Source organism: Passer domesticus, chromosome 2 (genome assembly GCF_036417665.1).
Source record: "Passer domesticus isolate bPasDom1 chromosome 2, bPasDom1.hap1, whole genome shotgun sequence".
Classification (NCBI taxonomy): domain Eukaryota; kingdom Metazoa; phylum Chordata; class Aves; order Passeriformes; family Passeridae; genus Passer; species Passer domesticus.
The window spans coordinates 8193924-8211171 of record NC_087475.1 but is presented as its reverse complement, the minus strand read 5'-3'; the positions used below and the strand labels follow the sequence as shown (position 1 = coordinate 8211171).

General features: G+C 43.1%; 1 protein-coding gene across 1 annotated transcript; it reads left to right on the top strand.

Moving 5' to 3' along the window:
- The first annotated feature begins 1746 nt into the window (after positions 1-1746).
- On the top strand, positions 1747-13855 carry ATP6AP2 (ATPase H+ transporting accessory protein 2). The gene is made up of 9 exons (XM_064407319.1): positions 1747-1885; positions 4549-4679; positions 6843-6965; positions 8288-8383; positions 8550-8687; positions 9399-9452; positions 10792-10941; positions 11970-12086; positions 12872-13855. Exons 1-9 carry the CDS (start codon positions 1825-1827, stop codon positions 13064-13066), a joined length of 1065 nt encoding a protein of 354 aa, XP_064263389.1. The 5' UTR covers positions 1747-1824; the 3' UTR covers positions 13067-13855.
- The last annotated feature ends 3393 nt before the right edge of the window (positions 13856-17248 follow it).

The window sequence follows — 17248 nt, the reverse complement described above, 5'->3', positions numbered from 1 at the left end:
ATTTTACTACCTGCCTTCCTGTGCCCACTCACTCATTCTTCTAGACAACCTTTTTTTTCCCAGTACAGAAATGTTGCTCAGGCACATTTTCAAAGTTGGCTGGAATTTCTAAATACACAGCACAATAGCTCTGGCCAAAATAGTCTGCACATAAATACAGTCTTACCACGTGGATGTGACACAGGTGCTGTCTCCCAGCACAGCAGATAAAACACTCCCGAGCAGTGCTGGATTTCCTGTGAGCTCAGACACATTGCTTCCCGAGGAATCCAGGACAAAAAAACCCACCAGAAAACAACTGTTTTGAATCAGATAATCTTAATAATTTATTTGCATTTATTTTACAAAAGCTGTTATGTGGTGCTGGTTTTGTGATGCACAATAGAGAGAAAGGAATGAATGAGTATTAATTTGAAGTGATCATAACACAGTTTTACTTCCAATGCACTGGGAGGCCTTAACCTCCCTTGCTACATGGGAATTCACCCTCAAAGCCTGGCTTTATCTGCTTTTACTTGCAGAGAGATTCATCAAGGTCCTGGAGCCTAAAAATGGACAAAGACCCTGAGAAATACTCGCAACTTCACAGAATGACAGGATGGGTCAGGCTGGAAGGGACCACCATGGGTCATCTGGTCCCACTTCCCTGTTCAAGCAGGGTCATCCCACAGCACAGGGCACAGGATTGTGTCCAGATGGTTCTGGAATAGATCCAGTGAGGGAGACTCCAACCCTTCTCTGGACAATCAGTTCCAGTGCTTGGTCACTGCACAGTGAAGGAATTCTTCATGTTCCAGTGGAACTTGTGTGCATCAATCTGTCTGTTCCTCCTGTCCCACTGCCCACGGAGCAGAGCCGGGTCCATCCCTGCCCCTCCCTGCAGGCACTGACACACAGGGATGGGGGCCCCTCTCTGCCCTCTCTTCTCGAGGCTGGACAGGCCCAGCTCCCTCAGCCTGTGCTCAGTGAGATGCTCCAGTCCCTCCATCACCTTTGTCACCCTCCCCTGGATCAGCTCCAGGAGCTCCATGTCTGTCCTGTCCTGAGGAGCCACCTGGACACAGCACTCCAGGTGATCCTCACAGGGCTGAGGAGCAGGATCCCCTCCCCTGATGGTGATGATCACGGCATATTAAATATGGAATATTAAACACACACTGACCAAAGTGCACCACCTGCCCGTTCCTCTCACTGGCACTGGCAGCTGAAGTGAGATGGGCATGGCTGGGCCAGTCACTGAATGTGTTACTGTGGATGTTCTTAACTAAATTTAAGGAAGAAACCACGGAAGGAGAGGGCATAGACACGAAGAAGGACGAGGTCCACAGGGACCTCACAGGAAGCCCTCACAGCCCCACACCCAACGACGCCCTCGCCACACGGCGGCCGAGAGGGTGGAGTCGGGCCTTGCTCTCTGAATGGTGCATTTGTCTGTCAATCACAGCTTTGCCCCGCCCGTCGATGTCAGCCTGACGGGCGTGGGCGGAGCAAACCGTTACTCCTTGCGCTCCGATTGGCTGAATCGGCTGCCACTTGGCTCCGCCTCCCCCCCGGGTTCACAGTGCGGGGAGGAAAATGGTGCAGTACCTCTAGCGATCTGATTGGCCAAGCTGGAACGCCACTCAAACAAAGACTCCGCCCCCAGCTGCACAGCTGACTGCTCAGCCCCGTGACAGCAACTGCGCTGCGCCGGCCATTGGTCAGCTCTGCGAAGTCCCGCCCACCCATCCGGAATACCGCTCGCCGATTGGCTGCGGCGGCTGTCCGTCAGGCGGCGGGCGGGGCGGGCGGGTGTGTGTCGGCGGCGCGGCCCGGCGGCGGCTGATGGCGGACATGGCGCGGGCCCTGGCGCTGGCAGCGCTGCTGGCGGCGGCCTGTGTGACCGGTGGGTGAGCGGGGACGGAGCGCCGAGGGGAGCGGGGAGGGGAGCGGGGAGTCTGGCCGCTGCAGGGGGAGGTTGCGGGAAAGGGGCCGGGCCGCGGTGCTGGGGAGGGGAAGGTGAGGGGGGAAGGTGAGGGGGCTCTCTGTGTCTGTGGGTGGCAGGGGCAGGACAGACCCTGCGCTGTCACTGTGCTGCAGCTCCCTGCCCCATCCACCTCCAGAGACCCTGCTCGAACCCTTTCATCCTGACCCTTTCACTCCTAGGGCTGCTTTATATTAAATTACAAGTTCCTATAATTTTATATAAATTCATTATATAAAATTATTTTTATAATTATGTCACCAAATTATTACATAGATTTAGATAATACATTGTATATTTTTATAATGGGCATGTATAATTATATGTAACATGTTACTTTATTAAATTAATTTATACTGTTATACTGTGTATACATTGTATTAAAATCCAGTTCTGTAAGCTGAGACAGAGGGATTCTGATCTAGAAACATTTTTTTCCCTGCCAGGGTGAGCCATTGGAACAGGTGCCCGGGGGGTGATGGGGTCAGCACCCCTGGGGGTGTTTAGGAGGCACCTGGAGCTGGGTTCGTGGTTTGGGGGATGCACTGGCACTGCTGGGTTAATGGTTGGACTTGGGAGTCTTAGAGGTCTCTTCCAGCTCTGATGGTTCTGTGATAGACACGCATAATTTTGTTATTTTTTATGGATTTTCACGTTTTGCTGGGCTGTTTCTGTGGTCGCTGCAGCCTCTGTTACCCCTGTGAGTCAGGCTCGTGATGGCACCTCCAGGCCCTGTCAGTATTTCCCACTCAGTGTTCAACCCTTACACTTCACAAAGGCTTTTGAGAACCTGAGGTACAGCTTTGGCAGGGTGGGAATTAGGATTACTGTTCCATGGGCAATTAGAGGGAATCTGCTGATGTTCCCAACTTCAAATTTGGTTTTAATCGTTGTGATCTTGAGCAAGTCTAGTGAGGGAGATTCAGTTGTGGAGGGCTGATGCTCTGATTCCATCCACCTGAGCAATCCTGCCCTAGGTGAGCCAGTTTTCCCTGGATAATGTGGCTGTGTAACAGCCCTGTGGAGAGCAGCATGTGAGATCCTATGGATTTGTAGGCATTTTGTAAATTCTGACTTATAGAAGTTGGTCTGGAAACATTTCTGCCCTTCAAAATGTGGGTTGATCCACCATTAAAATTGGTAGCTGAGCGCCCAAGGAAGCCATCAATTTAAATAAATTCTTGAATCTACTCCATGAATATCACTTGGTTTGGCCTCTTTCCTTCCCTTTTCCCCCCTCCCCAGCCTGCATCTCAGAACTTTGTCCTTTGCTGTGTTTATCATAACATAGCTGAGATTTACTGTCAACATTTGTGTGCATGGTCATGAGCCAGGCTTTGGAACAGCATCTTCAAGGTCACATCAGTTAAATTAATATTAGGGAAGTTTTTAGCTGCACAACACATCAGTTTACTGTTGCACTGTTTTTGTAAATAGCCTTTAGATTTGTAGATGTCCTGGAAAACTATTTTATATCACTGCTTGGATTGGTAACCACTTTTCAGTGATCATTTGAATAAATACTTCTATTTTCTTTAGAGAGTTATCCTTATTCATGTAATTTTGAGGTGTGCAGTCAGATTCATTGTATAATTAGAACTTGAACATACAAATAGTTATTACTCTATTTCTTGATTCTCTTGTATCAAATCAGTTTTCTGGTGGCAGCCTACCCAAATTGCTCATTGGGCAGCATATGTCTGAAATTTTGCATTGTGCATGCTCCTGCTTATATACACCAAACAGGTTTCAAAATTTATTTAGATAAATTTTGGTGTACGCAGTATTGCAGCTGTGCCTAAGTGACTTTAAGATGGGAAGCCAGGTAGAAACAAGCCCTTCTCTTATTTCTGTGGAGTCCTTTCTGACTTCGTTATGCAGCAAATTACTGTAATCATAAAACAGTTCAGAAATATGCTTTTAGACAACTTTGCTATTCAAGGGAATGGGGAAGAGAGTGAAGGGGGATCCCAGAGGAGTGAAACCCAGTGTGGCAGGTTGTGGCTCCACACAATCAGCTCAGGTGCAGTGCTGCATCCAAGGAAGACAAACGTCTGTCGTGAGAGGAGGAGGCAGAGCAGGGACAGCAGCAGCCAGGTTGTCCTGGCACTGCCTGGCTTAAACCAGCCCTGACAAATTCCACTTCTGGCTCTGGGCTCAGTGGCTCTGGCTGTTGCCTGCATGAACAGAGGTGTGCCAGGCAGTCCTGGAAGCAAACAGAGCTGTGTTGGTGCTTTGTGAGTGTAACAGGATTTTGGAATCTGCCTGGCTCCATTGAGAGTTCACTTTACCAGGTCTGAACTGTGAGACTGCTTCTAGCTTGTAACACAGAACTGTGCTGTGCTGTTGTTTGAATAATTGTCCTTCTTTTGTTAATATGGATCTGTTCATTCTTGGTCATTGCTGTATAGAAACCTTAATTTGTGTTCCAGAGCATTAAAATGATCAGTTCTCATTCCTGGCTTTCCATAAACCGATAGGCATGGGAGGGAGGAAGAAGGAATGGAAGCTCAAGTGTGTTATTTTCCCTGTTATGTAAAGGAGAAGTTGCAGGAGCTCTGACAGCCTTTTCTCTCTGTTTCCAGGGGTGTGTGCTGGGGAGTTCAGCGTGCTGCGAGCCCCTCAGTCGGTCGCTTTCCGAAATGGAAGTTGGCCCATCCCGGGCGAGCGGATCCCCGACGTGGCTGCTCTCACCATGGGCTTTTCTGTTGAAGAAGTATGTTCAGGTCTTGATTGTGAAACGCCCCTAAAGCTACAGACCTGCTCACTCAAGATGCAAATCTTCCTGTCATGTGCTGGAGTACATAAAATACTGCCCTGTGTGTCCTGAGGAAGGCGTGACTTGACAGAGGTGGTTTCCAGGGCAGAGCTGTGTGGGTCATATGAGCAGCCAGAAGCTGTGCTAGCTGGCTGATTTGAGTCACCAGCTGCAAAAGGAAGCCTGCAGAGGCTTTGCAGTGCTGCTCCTCAGTTCCTCTGAGACCTAGCTGTGTGCTGTGTCCCCCCATCCATGGTCACAAACTGAGAATCTGCAGGATCACTGTCACTTCTTGCACACAAGCTCTCTGTAGGACTCTGCTCCTGAATAATCTGGAGACTGAGAAAAGGCTTGGCAAGGCAAGCCTGTCTGCTGAGCAGAGTTAGAACAAGTATGTTGGTTACTTAGGAAATAATCCAAAGCCTTGGAAATGTGATTTGTGGTAGTGTTTCTCCACATTAAGTATTCAAATGTAACTTTAGCAGTGTTTAAAGTGGGGCACATGAACTGGAGCACTTGGATTGATTCCATCTTGCCTACTGAATTTTTTTGCAGGGATGGGTGGCTGTTGAAGCAGTAGATGAAAGTGTAATAGCCAGATATCTTTGGCAGTGTCTGTGTGCAGCCAGATACTGAAATCTGCAGCCTGAGGCATTCTCACAGTACTGGTGAGGGCAGCCAGTTCTCATTTCTTCCATACATCAGCTAGGGAAGAGGTCTGATAAGGCTGGTTTGAATGCTAGGCTGCTTAGCCTGTATTTTGGAATTTGAAAATACCTTGCTGTCAATTAATTCTGCTGTTTTTGTCATCAAACTAGTAACAAACTTGTATGAGTAGTATGACTAAGGAGTAAATGTTTATTATTTTGTCAGGAAAAACCAATATATTGCATGGCATTGTGTGTGTTGCATGTAAAGACACCCAGAAAAACAGTGGAGTTTGGCCTGCTCTGTCCACTTGGCATCCTGGTCATCCAGGGATATGTCATGGGTATCATGGAAGAAAGTGTTTCAGTGCTCACTCATTTGTTCATTTGTGGTGATGGGTCTGTAGCATCCTTTAAAAATTGTTCTGTTACTGTTAATTCAAATCCTAGAAGCAGGCAGGGAAGGAAGTGTTTGATTATTCAGTTCAGCCCTGGAACTGAGAGTTCCTGAAAGCTGTTCCTAGGGCAGGGGTCACTGTGTGGGCAGCTTCCAGCCCTGGGAGGAGAGAACTGCAGGGCCCAGGCACTGCTTCTGCAGCTCACATCAAAGCTGTAGTTCAGGAACATAAACTGACAGTGCAGCAAGGCCACTGTAGAGAATTTAGAATTCTTAGTGCATTACATTGGGAATTCTCAGAAAGAGTCATTCAATATTCTTCCCTTGTTAAAGGAAAACAAAAGCCAGCCCCATTTTTGTCCCTGATGATGCTTTAAAGGGTTTTTCCTTTGTTTCTGTGAGGTGATGCAAATCGTAATGTCAATGACATTTAATTCTAAAATGCAATTAACTTGGCTTTCAAAAATAAAAAAGGGCAGTTATGTAATTTACACAAATGGGGAAATCTGTTTGCCTTTATTCCAGACAGATGAATTTGCATTTTGTGCTTGAATAAACCAGTCATGGAGCCTCCATTATGCTCTTACTGATTTGTAATTGTAGTAAGCTATATGAAATATATTTCTGTGCAAATTTGTACATTTAAGTTTAGTTGCCTGTTGTGATTGACACATCCCTCTCTTCCCCTTCCTTTCCACCCTGTTTCTTTCTTGTACTGAAAATAGAAAGATGTTAGTGGGTTCTTTAAGTTCAGCCTTCACTTACTAAATACAGACTTAAGTATTTATACTTTAATTATGGGAAATAACTCCTCATGTATCCATTATATATAAATGTTTTCTTTGTAGATTTTGCTATGAAGTTATTGGCAGCTTTTAAACTAACATTTCCTTCATGGTTGACTGGAGGCATTACTCACAATGAAAGCAGTGCAGTATTAACTAACTTCCCCATAAAATCTCCAATAGGTTGTCCTGCACAGAGGCATTAACAGGATAATAAGTTGTTTTGCTTTAATAATTGGAAGAACTCTTCCCTTTGCCTGTGAAATAGAACATTTTTGTTGTTTTGTGCTAGGAGCTGCCCTGGCCTGGGCTGGGCGTGGGTGATCTGTTTCACCGGCCGCAGGCCACGGTGCTGGTGACGGTGAAGGGCGTGGACAGGCTGCCTGTGAAAGGGTTCTCTTACCCCATTGAGAACGTGAGTATCCACTTCTGGAGCTGTCATGGGATTCCTGGGACTCTGTGCTCTAATGACAAGGACATGATTCTCTGCTGCAGTCCCTGGTGCTCACTTATTTCCTGCTTCACTTGAAGCTTGCATATCCCACAACTGATGGATCAGTATCCTAGTCAGGGTTCTGTACAAGGTAGGAGGCCCTTGAGACCACCCAGGGCTTCCTGTGTCGAGTTCAGTTCAACATGCTTTGTTTGACCAGAGTACATTCTCTTGAAAGACAGCTAATTTTCTAATTTTAATGATTGTACCAATCCACTTCTTCCCACAGTAACTTTATATTTTAAAATCAGAACTATTAAGTTTTTTACTTCAGCGCAGTGTGTGATGACATTTTATATAGAGTTGATTTTTTTGGTATACTGTATTGCCCTGTAAGTGGTCTTTTGAATTTTTCTCAAGTACTTGACTGTGAAATACAGCACTTAGAAACACCATCCCATTATATTGGATCAAGAAGAAACCACCACACATTACATTTACCTGTCACTGTCTACCTTTGCTAAGGCTTCTTACAGCAACAGAAAATCCTTTAGGTTGGAAGGGAGCTCTGGAGATTGTCTCATCCAGTGCCCTGATCAAGCAGGATCAGCCAGAGCAGGCTGACCAGCACTGTGTTCAGTCAGGATATGAGCATCTCCTCAAATGGAGACTCCATGACCTCTGGGCAACCTCTGCCAGTATTTGACCCCCCCTGGAGTAAAAAACTTCATTCTTGTGTTAAAATTTCCTGGGTTTAAACCTATGTTGTTGCCTCTTCTGTCATAGGACACTTTTAGTAGTGAATGAAAATGGGCCATTCTGTGTCTTTTTTTGATAAAACCCACAAGTAAGTGTTTAAAAAAACCTAACAGTTCTATTAGCTTGCCAGTAATGGCACTATACTATGCTAGCATTTCTTCTATTTTTAGTAGGTTTTTTTATATGTGTCTTTTTCTGTTTCAGCAGTTGGTCTTCCTGCTGGTATATTTTCACCCATCAGTTTTTTGTGGTTCATAACTTTCCATTTGCAGCGAGATTGTTCCCTTTTTGCTTTGCTTCTATATTTGTTGGTCTTGTTTTAGTGATAAATAATCCTCTTAATTCACAGGCAGTGGAGTTCTTCAGAGTATATTGTGTCTGCCACTTAAATAAAATGTCTGTTCATAGATACACAGGTGATGTTTTGTTTTGCACATAGGTTCTTATTACTTATTATCACTTTGGAAATGTGCACACCCTTTACTTTTCTGTCTTAGTTAAGATCAGTAGCCCCTGTTTAACCCAAGAATCTGACTGTCTTCCAGGCTGTTCCTTTCAGTCTGGACAGTGTTGCAAATGCCATCCATACTCTGTTTTCTGAGGAGACGCCCGTGGTGTTGCAGCTGGCCCCCAGTGAGGAAGTGAGTATTGCTTTGCTCCTGGTGTCCCACATAGGGAATCCTCTTCCCGCTTGTGTGGCTGCAGCAAACCCCGCACGAAATTCTGGAGATTGCCAGCATGATTGGTTGTCAGTGTGTGGCTGGGGAAGTGGGCTGTGCTGGCAGTAAGCAGTGGCTGTCCCTGCAGAGGGTGTACATGGTGGGCAAGGCCAACGCCGTGTTCGAGGATCTCTCTGTCACGCTGCGCCAGCTGCGCACCCGCCTCTTCCAGGACAGCTCCATCCTCAGCTCCCTGCCTCTCAACTCCCTCAGCAGGAACAACGAGGTAAAACACGTCACTGGGAACTTCTGTGGGGTTTTTTTTTTCTAATATTCTTAGTTAGCTTGTGCTTTTCTCATTTCTGTGGTAGTTTCTGGGGTCCCTGTCGAAGGAAGGAAATTGATGAATCTGACTCCATGTTCTTAGAAGGCTAATTTATTATTTTATGATCTATATTATATTAAAGAATGCTATACTAAACTATACTAAAGAATAGAGAGAGGCTACAAAGAATGATAATGAAAATTCATGACTCCTTCCAGAGTCCCGACAGCCTGACCATGGTTGGTCATTAAGTCAAAACAATTCACATTAAACCAATCAAACATGCACCAAACAATGTCCAAACCACATTCCAAAGCAGCAAAACACAGGAGAAGAAAATCAGTTAATTGTTGTTTTCATTTTTCTCTGAGGCTTCTCAGCTTCCCAGGAGAAGAAATCCTGGCAAAGGGTTTTTTCCAGAAAATATGACAGTGAAAACTTTCCTGCTTTTTCTTCCCTCTTTCTTTGCCTAAGAGCCCACTCCTAATTTTTTCTAACTGAATTAACTAAGTTCAAACATTTTTTTCTAAGTAACTTTATTGAAAGAGTTATTTCCTTCTAGCATGTTCTGATGTTGTAGCAGACAACTGTTACAAAGTACTTGCAACAAAACAAGACTTCCCTAACTTGGGTTTCATCAAAGGAAATACTTGTCTCTGCCTCTTCCCTCAGGTTGACTTGCTTTTTCTGTCAGAACTTCAAGTCCTACATGATATTGCAAGCCTGGTAAGGTGTTTTGAAACATTTTCACCTGTCTTGTGTCACAAGCTTCAGAGATCTTTAGAGAAGCCATAGCCAGGATATGTGGCAACCAGTGGTTCATATTCTAGTGTGTCCTCAGCTGGTTCCATCAGTTGAAATAATGCATTCTGTTTGTATCAGCCCCATCACTGCAAATGGGAATGGGAACCTTAATCATCTGTAGTTTTCTTTTGTGTTGTGTTTGGTCAGAACCGGGGCAATTCTGAAATACTCAATGAAGAATTTGCTGGGGCTTTCTTGGGTGTCTAACTTGAGAAGTATAATGGTAGCTAAGAACATGTTCTTTGCCCTGTCCACCATTTTACTTCAAAATATCACTTTATCTGAAAAGTCTGGAGTGACTTTTTTTGCCATGAATATTGATGGTGGTAGAAATGCTCCAATGGAGGGGTGAGATTTTAATTTTGAGGATCTTTTTATTAAGAAGCTGCTGTCTTGTTGCTGTGGTTTAGAGTTTGTTTTAGTGGGTCAGTGGTGTGTGGGTCTTTTTGTTTCATTTTGGTTTGGTTTTTCTCTGTGTGTCCTTTAGTCTGCAGTCCTTAACTACTGAAGTGAGAGTTGTGGAAAAACTCAAAACTTCACGTTAGGTAAAGGGCTAGTGGAGAGAAATGGGGCTCTTGAGAACATGAGGTAGAACAAGTTGGTTTTGTTTTGCAGGCTAGAAATGCTGCAGTTTAAGTAGTTGGGAAGATGGGATTAAATTCCCTATTTCCAGAGGCTGCTGTCTTGTGCAGGCAAATATCAGTGCTGCATCTTCTGACCTGCAGAAATGCAATAATGTCACTACTCTCCTTGAGATAATTTGGATTGTATTGGTTGGATTGTCTGAATATTGGATGATATTTTTCAAATAAACGACTTTTGTACACGGACAACACAAGGTAGAAGTTCCAACCTACTGAGCTTTGCAAGGGCCAGCTTCAAACAGGGAAATTATAACATCTGAGTCTTGTAGTTATGTGGTTTTGTTTTCTCTGAGTTTTATTTTCATGGCAATTACAAAGATTCTGATGTCAATAAGTATTCAATTTCTTTTTAGTACAGCTCTCTATTACGTGGATGTAACCTCGTGTTAGGAACAGATGCTACATAATGATCATCTGCTTTCTCCTGCAGAATTAAAAAAAGAAGCAATTATGGACATCTTCTATTTAAGTTGGCAAGAATTCCATTTCCTGATTATGGAATATGGCTGTAAAAAGTGAGACAGGATTAGTCCAAGTAAACTGCCTTTGTGCAATGTGTTTTTAAAGTAACCTGTGTATGAATTAATTTCTTTTTGCCCTCAATGTTTGTGCCCAAGCTGTCTCGACACAAGCACTTAGCCAAAGATCACTCTCCAGACCTTTATTCCCTGGAACTGTCTGGTTTGGAAGAGGTTGGGAAGCGATATGGGGAAGACTCTCAGCAGTTCAAGGATGCTTCTCAAATTCTTGTAGACTCTTTGCAAAAGGTATATTGTCTATCTAATGAGCAAAACTCGTGGTAATACTGAGAAAATAATTTTTATTTTAAGTACAAAGAAGTAACTTCATTAGTGCTGGCTTGCCTAATGCTTGTTCTTGTTGTTTGTTTTTTAAAATGCTGTTGTTTGGTTATAAAATCGAATGTTACCTTTTGCCTCTCTGGAAAGTGTTGGCATGGTTCTACAATGTGTTTAGATATTTTGAATAATGGAGTAGGGATGTAGTGAAACCTTGTATCAGCATGACTTGATATGTTTGTTTTCTTAAACAAACACCTTGCATTTGAAAGAACCAGAATCTCTCATGAAAAGAGGCTCTTGGAAATCTGGAAATATCTTTATCCCAAGATAAAGTGGTTAGTTTACCCTTGCCCACAAAGCTATGTAAATGTAAATTTTGAAGACTTTAAAATAACTGCTGTTCATCCATCAGTGTTCTCAAGAAAGTAATTCTTCATTACATAATCATTAGTTAAATTTTTATTAAGATCAGTCACTTTTGAGACCTTCCAAAGCATGATGAAAACTGCAAAACCATCAATTTGTTAAGCCAAATACTTGTTTTCTCTAAGCATTGCTCTTTGGCCTTTTTGACCTTAAGCAAATATGTTTAAATATTAGACATATTAGCATTTGGACCAGATTAAAATATTCAGGTTCATAGTTTCCCAGTGGGAGTTTGAGAACCTGAATATTTTGTTGGAACTGACAGACACACAATTAGGAAATGATGTGGGGTTCCCTTTTGTAAAAGGGATAACAGAGTAAGTTTCAGCCCAGAAAGCAGAAAGCCCATAAGCCACAGTCTGCTGAACAGTGACTGGGGGTTTGAAAAAGGCCTTGTAAACCAGGGGAAGGCTGACACTTAGTGAAATTCTAAAACAGTATAAACTTTTATAGCTTTCCATAATTATTCCTGAAGCTGACACCTTTTATTTTACTACATCTTGCTAACAAAACTGCTTAATTCCTGGCTACAGTCTAGGATTTTAATTAAATCACCTTTTCTTTTCCAGTTTGCAGATGAGATGTTTAATCTGTATGGTGGGAATGCAGTAGTAGAAGTGGTGGCTGTGAAGGAGTTTAACTCTCCCCTCTCAAGGAAGACTCGCTCAATTCTCCAGGCTTCACAGGTAGTTGAGCCATGTTTTTCTACATCTCATTTATTAAAAGTGAACCAGAGTGTATCAGTTCACCTGAGTGTAACTTTTTTTTAAGGACTAAAATACTATGACTATAAAAAAAAGGTGTGGGTGCAGCTTACTTGTCTTGGTCTGCACTTTGTCATTCAGCAGCTTCACTTGAGGAGGCCTCTGGAGGTCATCCAGTCCAACCTGCTGTTCAAAGCAGGACTAATTTAGGAGCTTGAACAAGTTGCTCAGGTTCTTGTCCAGCCAAGTTCTTGGAAAGTCCATCCCTGGAAGTCCCACAGCCTCTCTTGCTCCAAAGCATTAATGACTTTGGTGGTGACAACTCTTTCCCTTATGCCTAGTTAGAATTTGCCTTTCTGTGTGTCTCCCCAGTGCAGGCAAGTCCTGCCTCCCAGCTGTGGGCAAACACCTTTTCCTTGGCTGGCCTCCAGGGTGCAGTGGCCCTGTCACTCCAGAGGCACTGCTGGCTCCTACTCCCCTTGTCCTCCAGGAGCTCCAGTCCCTCTCTGCAGCTGCCCAGCCTGTGCTGTCACCTGGGTTGTTCTGCCCCAGGTTCAGGACTTTGGATTTCATTTTCCTGTCACCTTCTTCTTTTGGATTCCACTGATGCCACTCACATAATCACTTTTTTGCATTCTGTGCCCTTGCATCAGATTTGTCTAGACAAAAGTGCATCTCTCTTATTTAACTTGCTCAGACTTCGGATGGAGTCAAGATGTTTGGTGTGCAAGCTCACTTTAAATTAATAAATATTTTCTTTATTGCAGAGTAAAAATGAAAATCCATATAACCTTGCCTACCCATACAACTACGACTACTCTGTAATCTTCAACATTGTCCTGTGGATGATGATAGGCCTTGCTTTAGCTGTGATAGTCATCTCCTACAACCTCTGGAACATGGATCCTGGCTATGACAGCATTATTTATAGGATGACAAATCAGAAGATAAGAATGGATTGAACTGCACAGCACAGGAAGGTGATGAAGAGCACGGTGTCCTTTAGCCTGTATGGAAAACAAATGTTCTGACATGGTTAATTGTGGGAGTTTTTAAAAGGGGTATTTATTTCTAAGTATTTTTTTCCCCTTTCAAGACTATTTTAGATGTTAGTAGTAGCACCAGATGGGATTTAGAAATTGAAATCTGCTTGTTTGAAAAACCAAACAACACTCCCTGGAGTAATTGTTATTAAAGTGACATCATTCCATTTTTTTTATCTTGTAACATGAGTCTTTGAAATGCCCTGTACTGCCTCTGCCTGTGCAAAGCAGATAAACTGAAATTATGATAGCAACACGTTGTTTGAAACTTTTGCACTGGAAGATCAAAAATTATAGCTAAATTGTTGTGTTGTATATTATGAACCAACTGTAAATGTTTGATGTAAATATTTATAATGGTTATATGTAACTTCAGAGAGGATAGTAAATATTCTTCAGTAAAATACTAAATATAGAAGTATTTCTGTCAGCCTAGGGCTCTAGTAGCATAGATGGCATTTTGATCTCATGTTGGTGGCTCAGAGGTGAGCTGTGCACAGAAGGATCCTTTCCCTGAACTTCAGTGGTTGGAGGTGAATGACGCTGGTGTGGCTGGTCTGTGCAGTGCAGTCTGCAAATCCTGAAGTAGCACCAGTCTGGGCATGGTCTAATGTCACAGTTGAGAGTTCCTGTTATGATGCTTCATGTTCCTTCCATTTGTGTTGATGTTATTATTATATTAAAAAAATCAGTTCTTTTTGATGATAAGCGTGGACCAACACTTGATTTAAGTATATCTGGATTATAGTCCTGCTTTGACCATTCAATAAAACAAAGAACAGTTGTTCTGGAATGCATTTATTCCTTTGTGGATGTGGATACTTCTGTTTAGGATTTGTTCAGCTGACCAGGGCAGGTGTGGCAGCATGTGATGTGTGACAGTGGCCCTAAGGCTGCAGCAGTTTAAACTAAACTGTCCTTCAACAGAAAAATAGTCTTGTGTGGATTTTCCTAAACCAGATAGTGAGTGTAGTTAAAACAACTGATTGATCTCTGGCTTGGGTCTTTTTTAGACCTACCTCTTAGAAACTCATTTGCTCTTGTGGTAAAAGGAGATCTTCCAGACTTACAGCAGCATGAATGGAAACTATGTTTTTTATCATCTTGCCCCCTAATGTGCTAAACTTTCCCTGCCATGAGCAGATAATTGGTCCACTTCCAGAAAAGGTGTTCTCACTGAATTAGTCTCATTTATTGGGAATGTCTGAACTGAGGGCATTGAAATTGTTCGTGTCTTGGCGATCCTGGACAGTGATTCAGGTTGAAACGAGCAAATTGCAGGTTTCCCTGAGTCCAAGAAATCCAGTTCAGTGTATGTTGCAGTCACTTGAAATTGCTTTTAATGGCATTTAAAGTTAATCTGGATGATTGATACCAGTAGATGGAAAGGAAGAGTTGCACTGGCAGTTTCTCTGACAGGAATGTAATTCTGTAATACACCATGACAGAGTAGTCAAGGGGAGGCTCTCAGCCAGGACATGGTGATTATGTCAATGATTATGATTAGATTTATTGCTAATACAGTATCTAAATATTCCCAGTGCAGTATCTAAATAACAATTCTGTCATCTCTAACAGCGGATTCAGAGGTTTGATCAGATTAGCAGTCCACTTCAGATACTGCTGTAGAGTTTTACAAGATCTGGTTGTTTAAGGGACTGTGTAATTAATGGTAAGTATTTAAAGTTGTATTTTAGTCACTGTGAAGTTGGTAGTGTAGAATTTGTTTAAATGCAGGTCCTGCCATTGAGATGGTCTCTGTGTATCAGCTCTCTCCCAGCTGCTGCTGTAGGCTCTAATTTTACTTTTTAAAGCTGGTCTTAGACTACTTTGAAGGGCGAATTGCAATTCCCAGTTCTCCTGTTAGTACCACATTTGTTCCTTCTCATGGCTGTAGGCCTCCAGCTGGTACTAAAGGTGCTTTTGAGCACTGTCATGTGTGCTGTGTCTTAAATACCAAATGCTTTGTGCAGCACAGGCTGCATTTTGAACCACTCCAGAGCCCCTGTACTTCAGTTTGAGTTAGGAAAGCCAGACAGACTTTATTATACAACAATATTGGTCCATAACTGCTAATCAAAAAGGCAATTACAGAAATAGTCTTTTCATACTTTGAATTAAGTTAATTAGAATGAAAGTGCCATCAACAGTGCCAGACCTGCCCTTGATTGTTGCCTTTAAATTGAAATCACCCCAAGAATTGTAAAAAGATTTATGTGATATGGCAAAAATCATAGGTTTTGTGCACAGAACTATGACAAAAGCAGTGAAACTCAGGTGAAGGAAGAGAAAACAGGGAGAAGCCAAGGCAAGAAGGGGATGCAAGGAAAATAAATAACAGCTGGTATTGGGATCCTGTGTGCCCAAAGTGAAAGGGCAGGAGGGTTGTTTTGCAATATCTGGCAGCAAGCAGCTTTCACCAGGCTGGGACAGGCTCCACAGAGTGCTGTCAGTGGGATTCAGGATGCAACTGCTGCAGGAGTAGTGATCTGATCACCAAAGAGAGTTTTCCTTTGGGAGCTTGGCTGCTGGCACAAAGGGTGGTGTGTATTTGATTGGGTCTTCTGCAGGCCTTGGTCTTAGGTTGTCCACGCTTTGGCTTGGGGTGTACCTAAGCTGTTCTCAGGAAGTGCTGAAATCCCTGAAGAAGGTGAGAATCCTGGGTCAGAATTGAAGACTGAGTGTTGTTTTTGATACTTAGGTTAAAAAGAGAAAATAAACCATAAAATAAAGGGTTCTTTGAACAGTCAGTATGCTGCTCTTTCTAAATAATGCCCTAAACCTGGCAGAGGGAGGTATAATCAGCCTTTGTGCCAGCATCAACCTTCCAGACTTCTCTGTGGCAGGAATGGCAACCTTCAGAGTTCTTGCAGCTGTAGCAACACACAGGCAAGGGAAGCCTAAAGCAGATCTGAAATGTGTAAATGTTATGTCTAAAAAAAGGAAGTGGAAATGAAGAAACTACATTGAAATGCAAATGTTGAGCAACCTGGCAAGTGACTGCTGAGATTTATAGGTCACCCTTCATGGATCTAAGAAAGATCTAAGAAAGACACTGCCAGAGTCTAGGTAAGGAGATAAGCATCCCTCAAAACAAAACAAAAACCCTCCAAAACAATGACATTCTGTATCCTATACTGACACAATTTTTGGCTATGGTGAAATGGGTGCTGTGAGCTAAAAGTCACGAATGTTCTCTAAGAATTTTTTTTTTTGTTTGCTCTAGTGAGGGTTTGGGACTCTCCTGCATTTTTATTTTCCCCTCTGCAGGCCCTGAATTATATTCCTAGAAATTTTCATCTTTGTAGAAGCAGGGAAGAACATTTCCACACAAGTATTGCAGGACAGAAATGGAGTGAGATCAAGGAAGACAGAAAGTGGAACTATGAGATTTCAAATCTCTCAGAACAAAAGAAACTTGAAAAAAAATGGGGAACACAGAAGTTTATTTCCTGTCCTGTTGTGCCACTGGTGCAGAGCATTGCTGTAGAGGAACTGAATGTTAAAGGGCTCCTACAGCTCATGGTGTGAAATCACAACCCTGGTGTCTCTGCCCAGACTTGTGCAATGTGTCCTGCCTGCCCAGGGCTGAGGGACAGGGACAGAAAGCCCAGGTGGCCACACTCCTCTCAAATAAACAGAAACTGATGGATGGCACAAAGCCAAACATCCAAATAATCTGCTCCAGTGCCCTCTCCTACCTGAACGCTGGAAAAGCAGCTGCTACAGATGCACGTGTGTGGCAGGCAGGAGATGGGGCTGTCTAAAACCAGGAATGTAAGGGATTACCAGTGCTCTGGGAGTGTGGAGATTCTCCTGGATCTCTGTAACAACTCTCATGAATTATTTTCTAGAATAGGTCAAAAATGACCTGTACTCTACAGTGGCTGAGGACAGCACCCAGACCTAATCCCATCCTTAAATAGGGACTTGGTTTGCTCATGTGCTTTCAGAGTTTAAAGAAATTCCTCTGTTGTTGAAGGATGGATTCACACTAAAGGACTCTGGCAATCAAATTTAGTATTGTTGATGTCACCCAATATCAACAAAAATACATAGCTAAGTTCTTGGCATGAATACACATCATAAAATGTTTAAAAT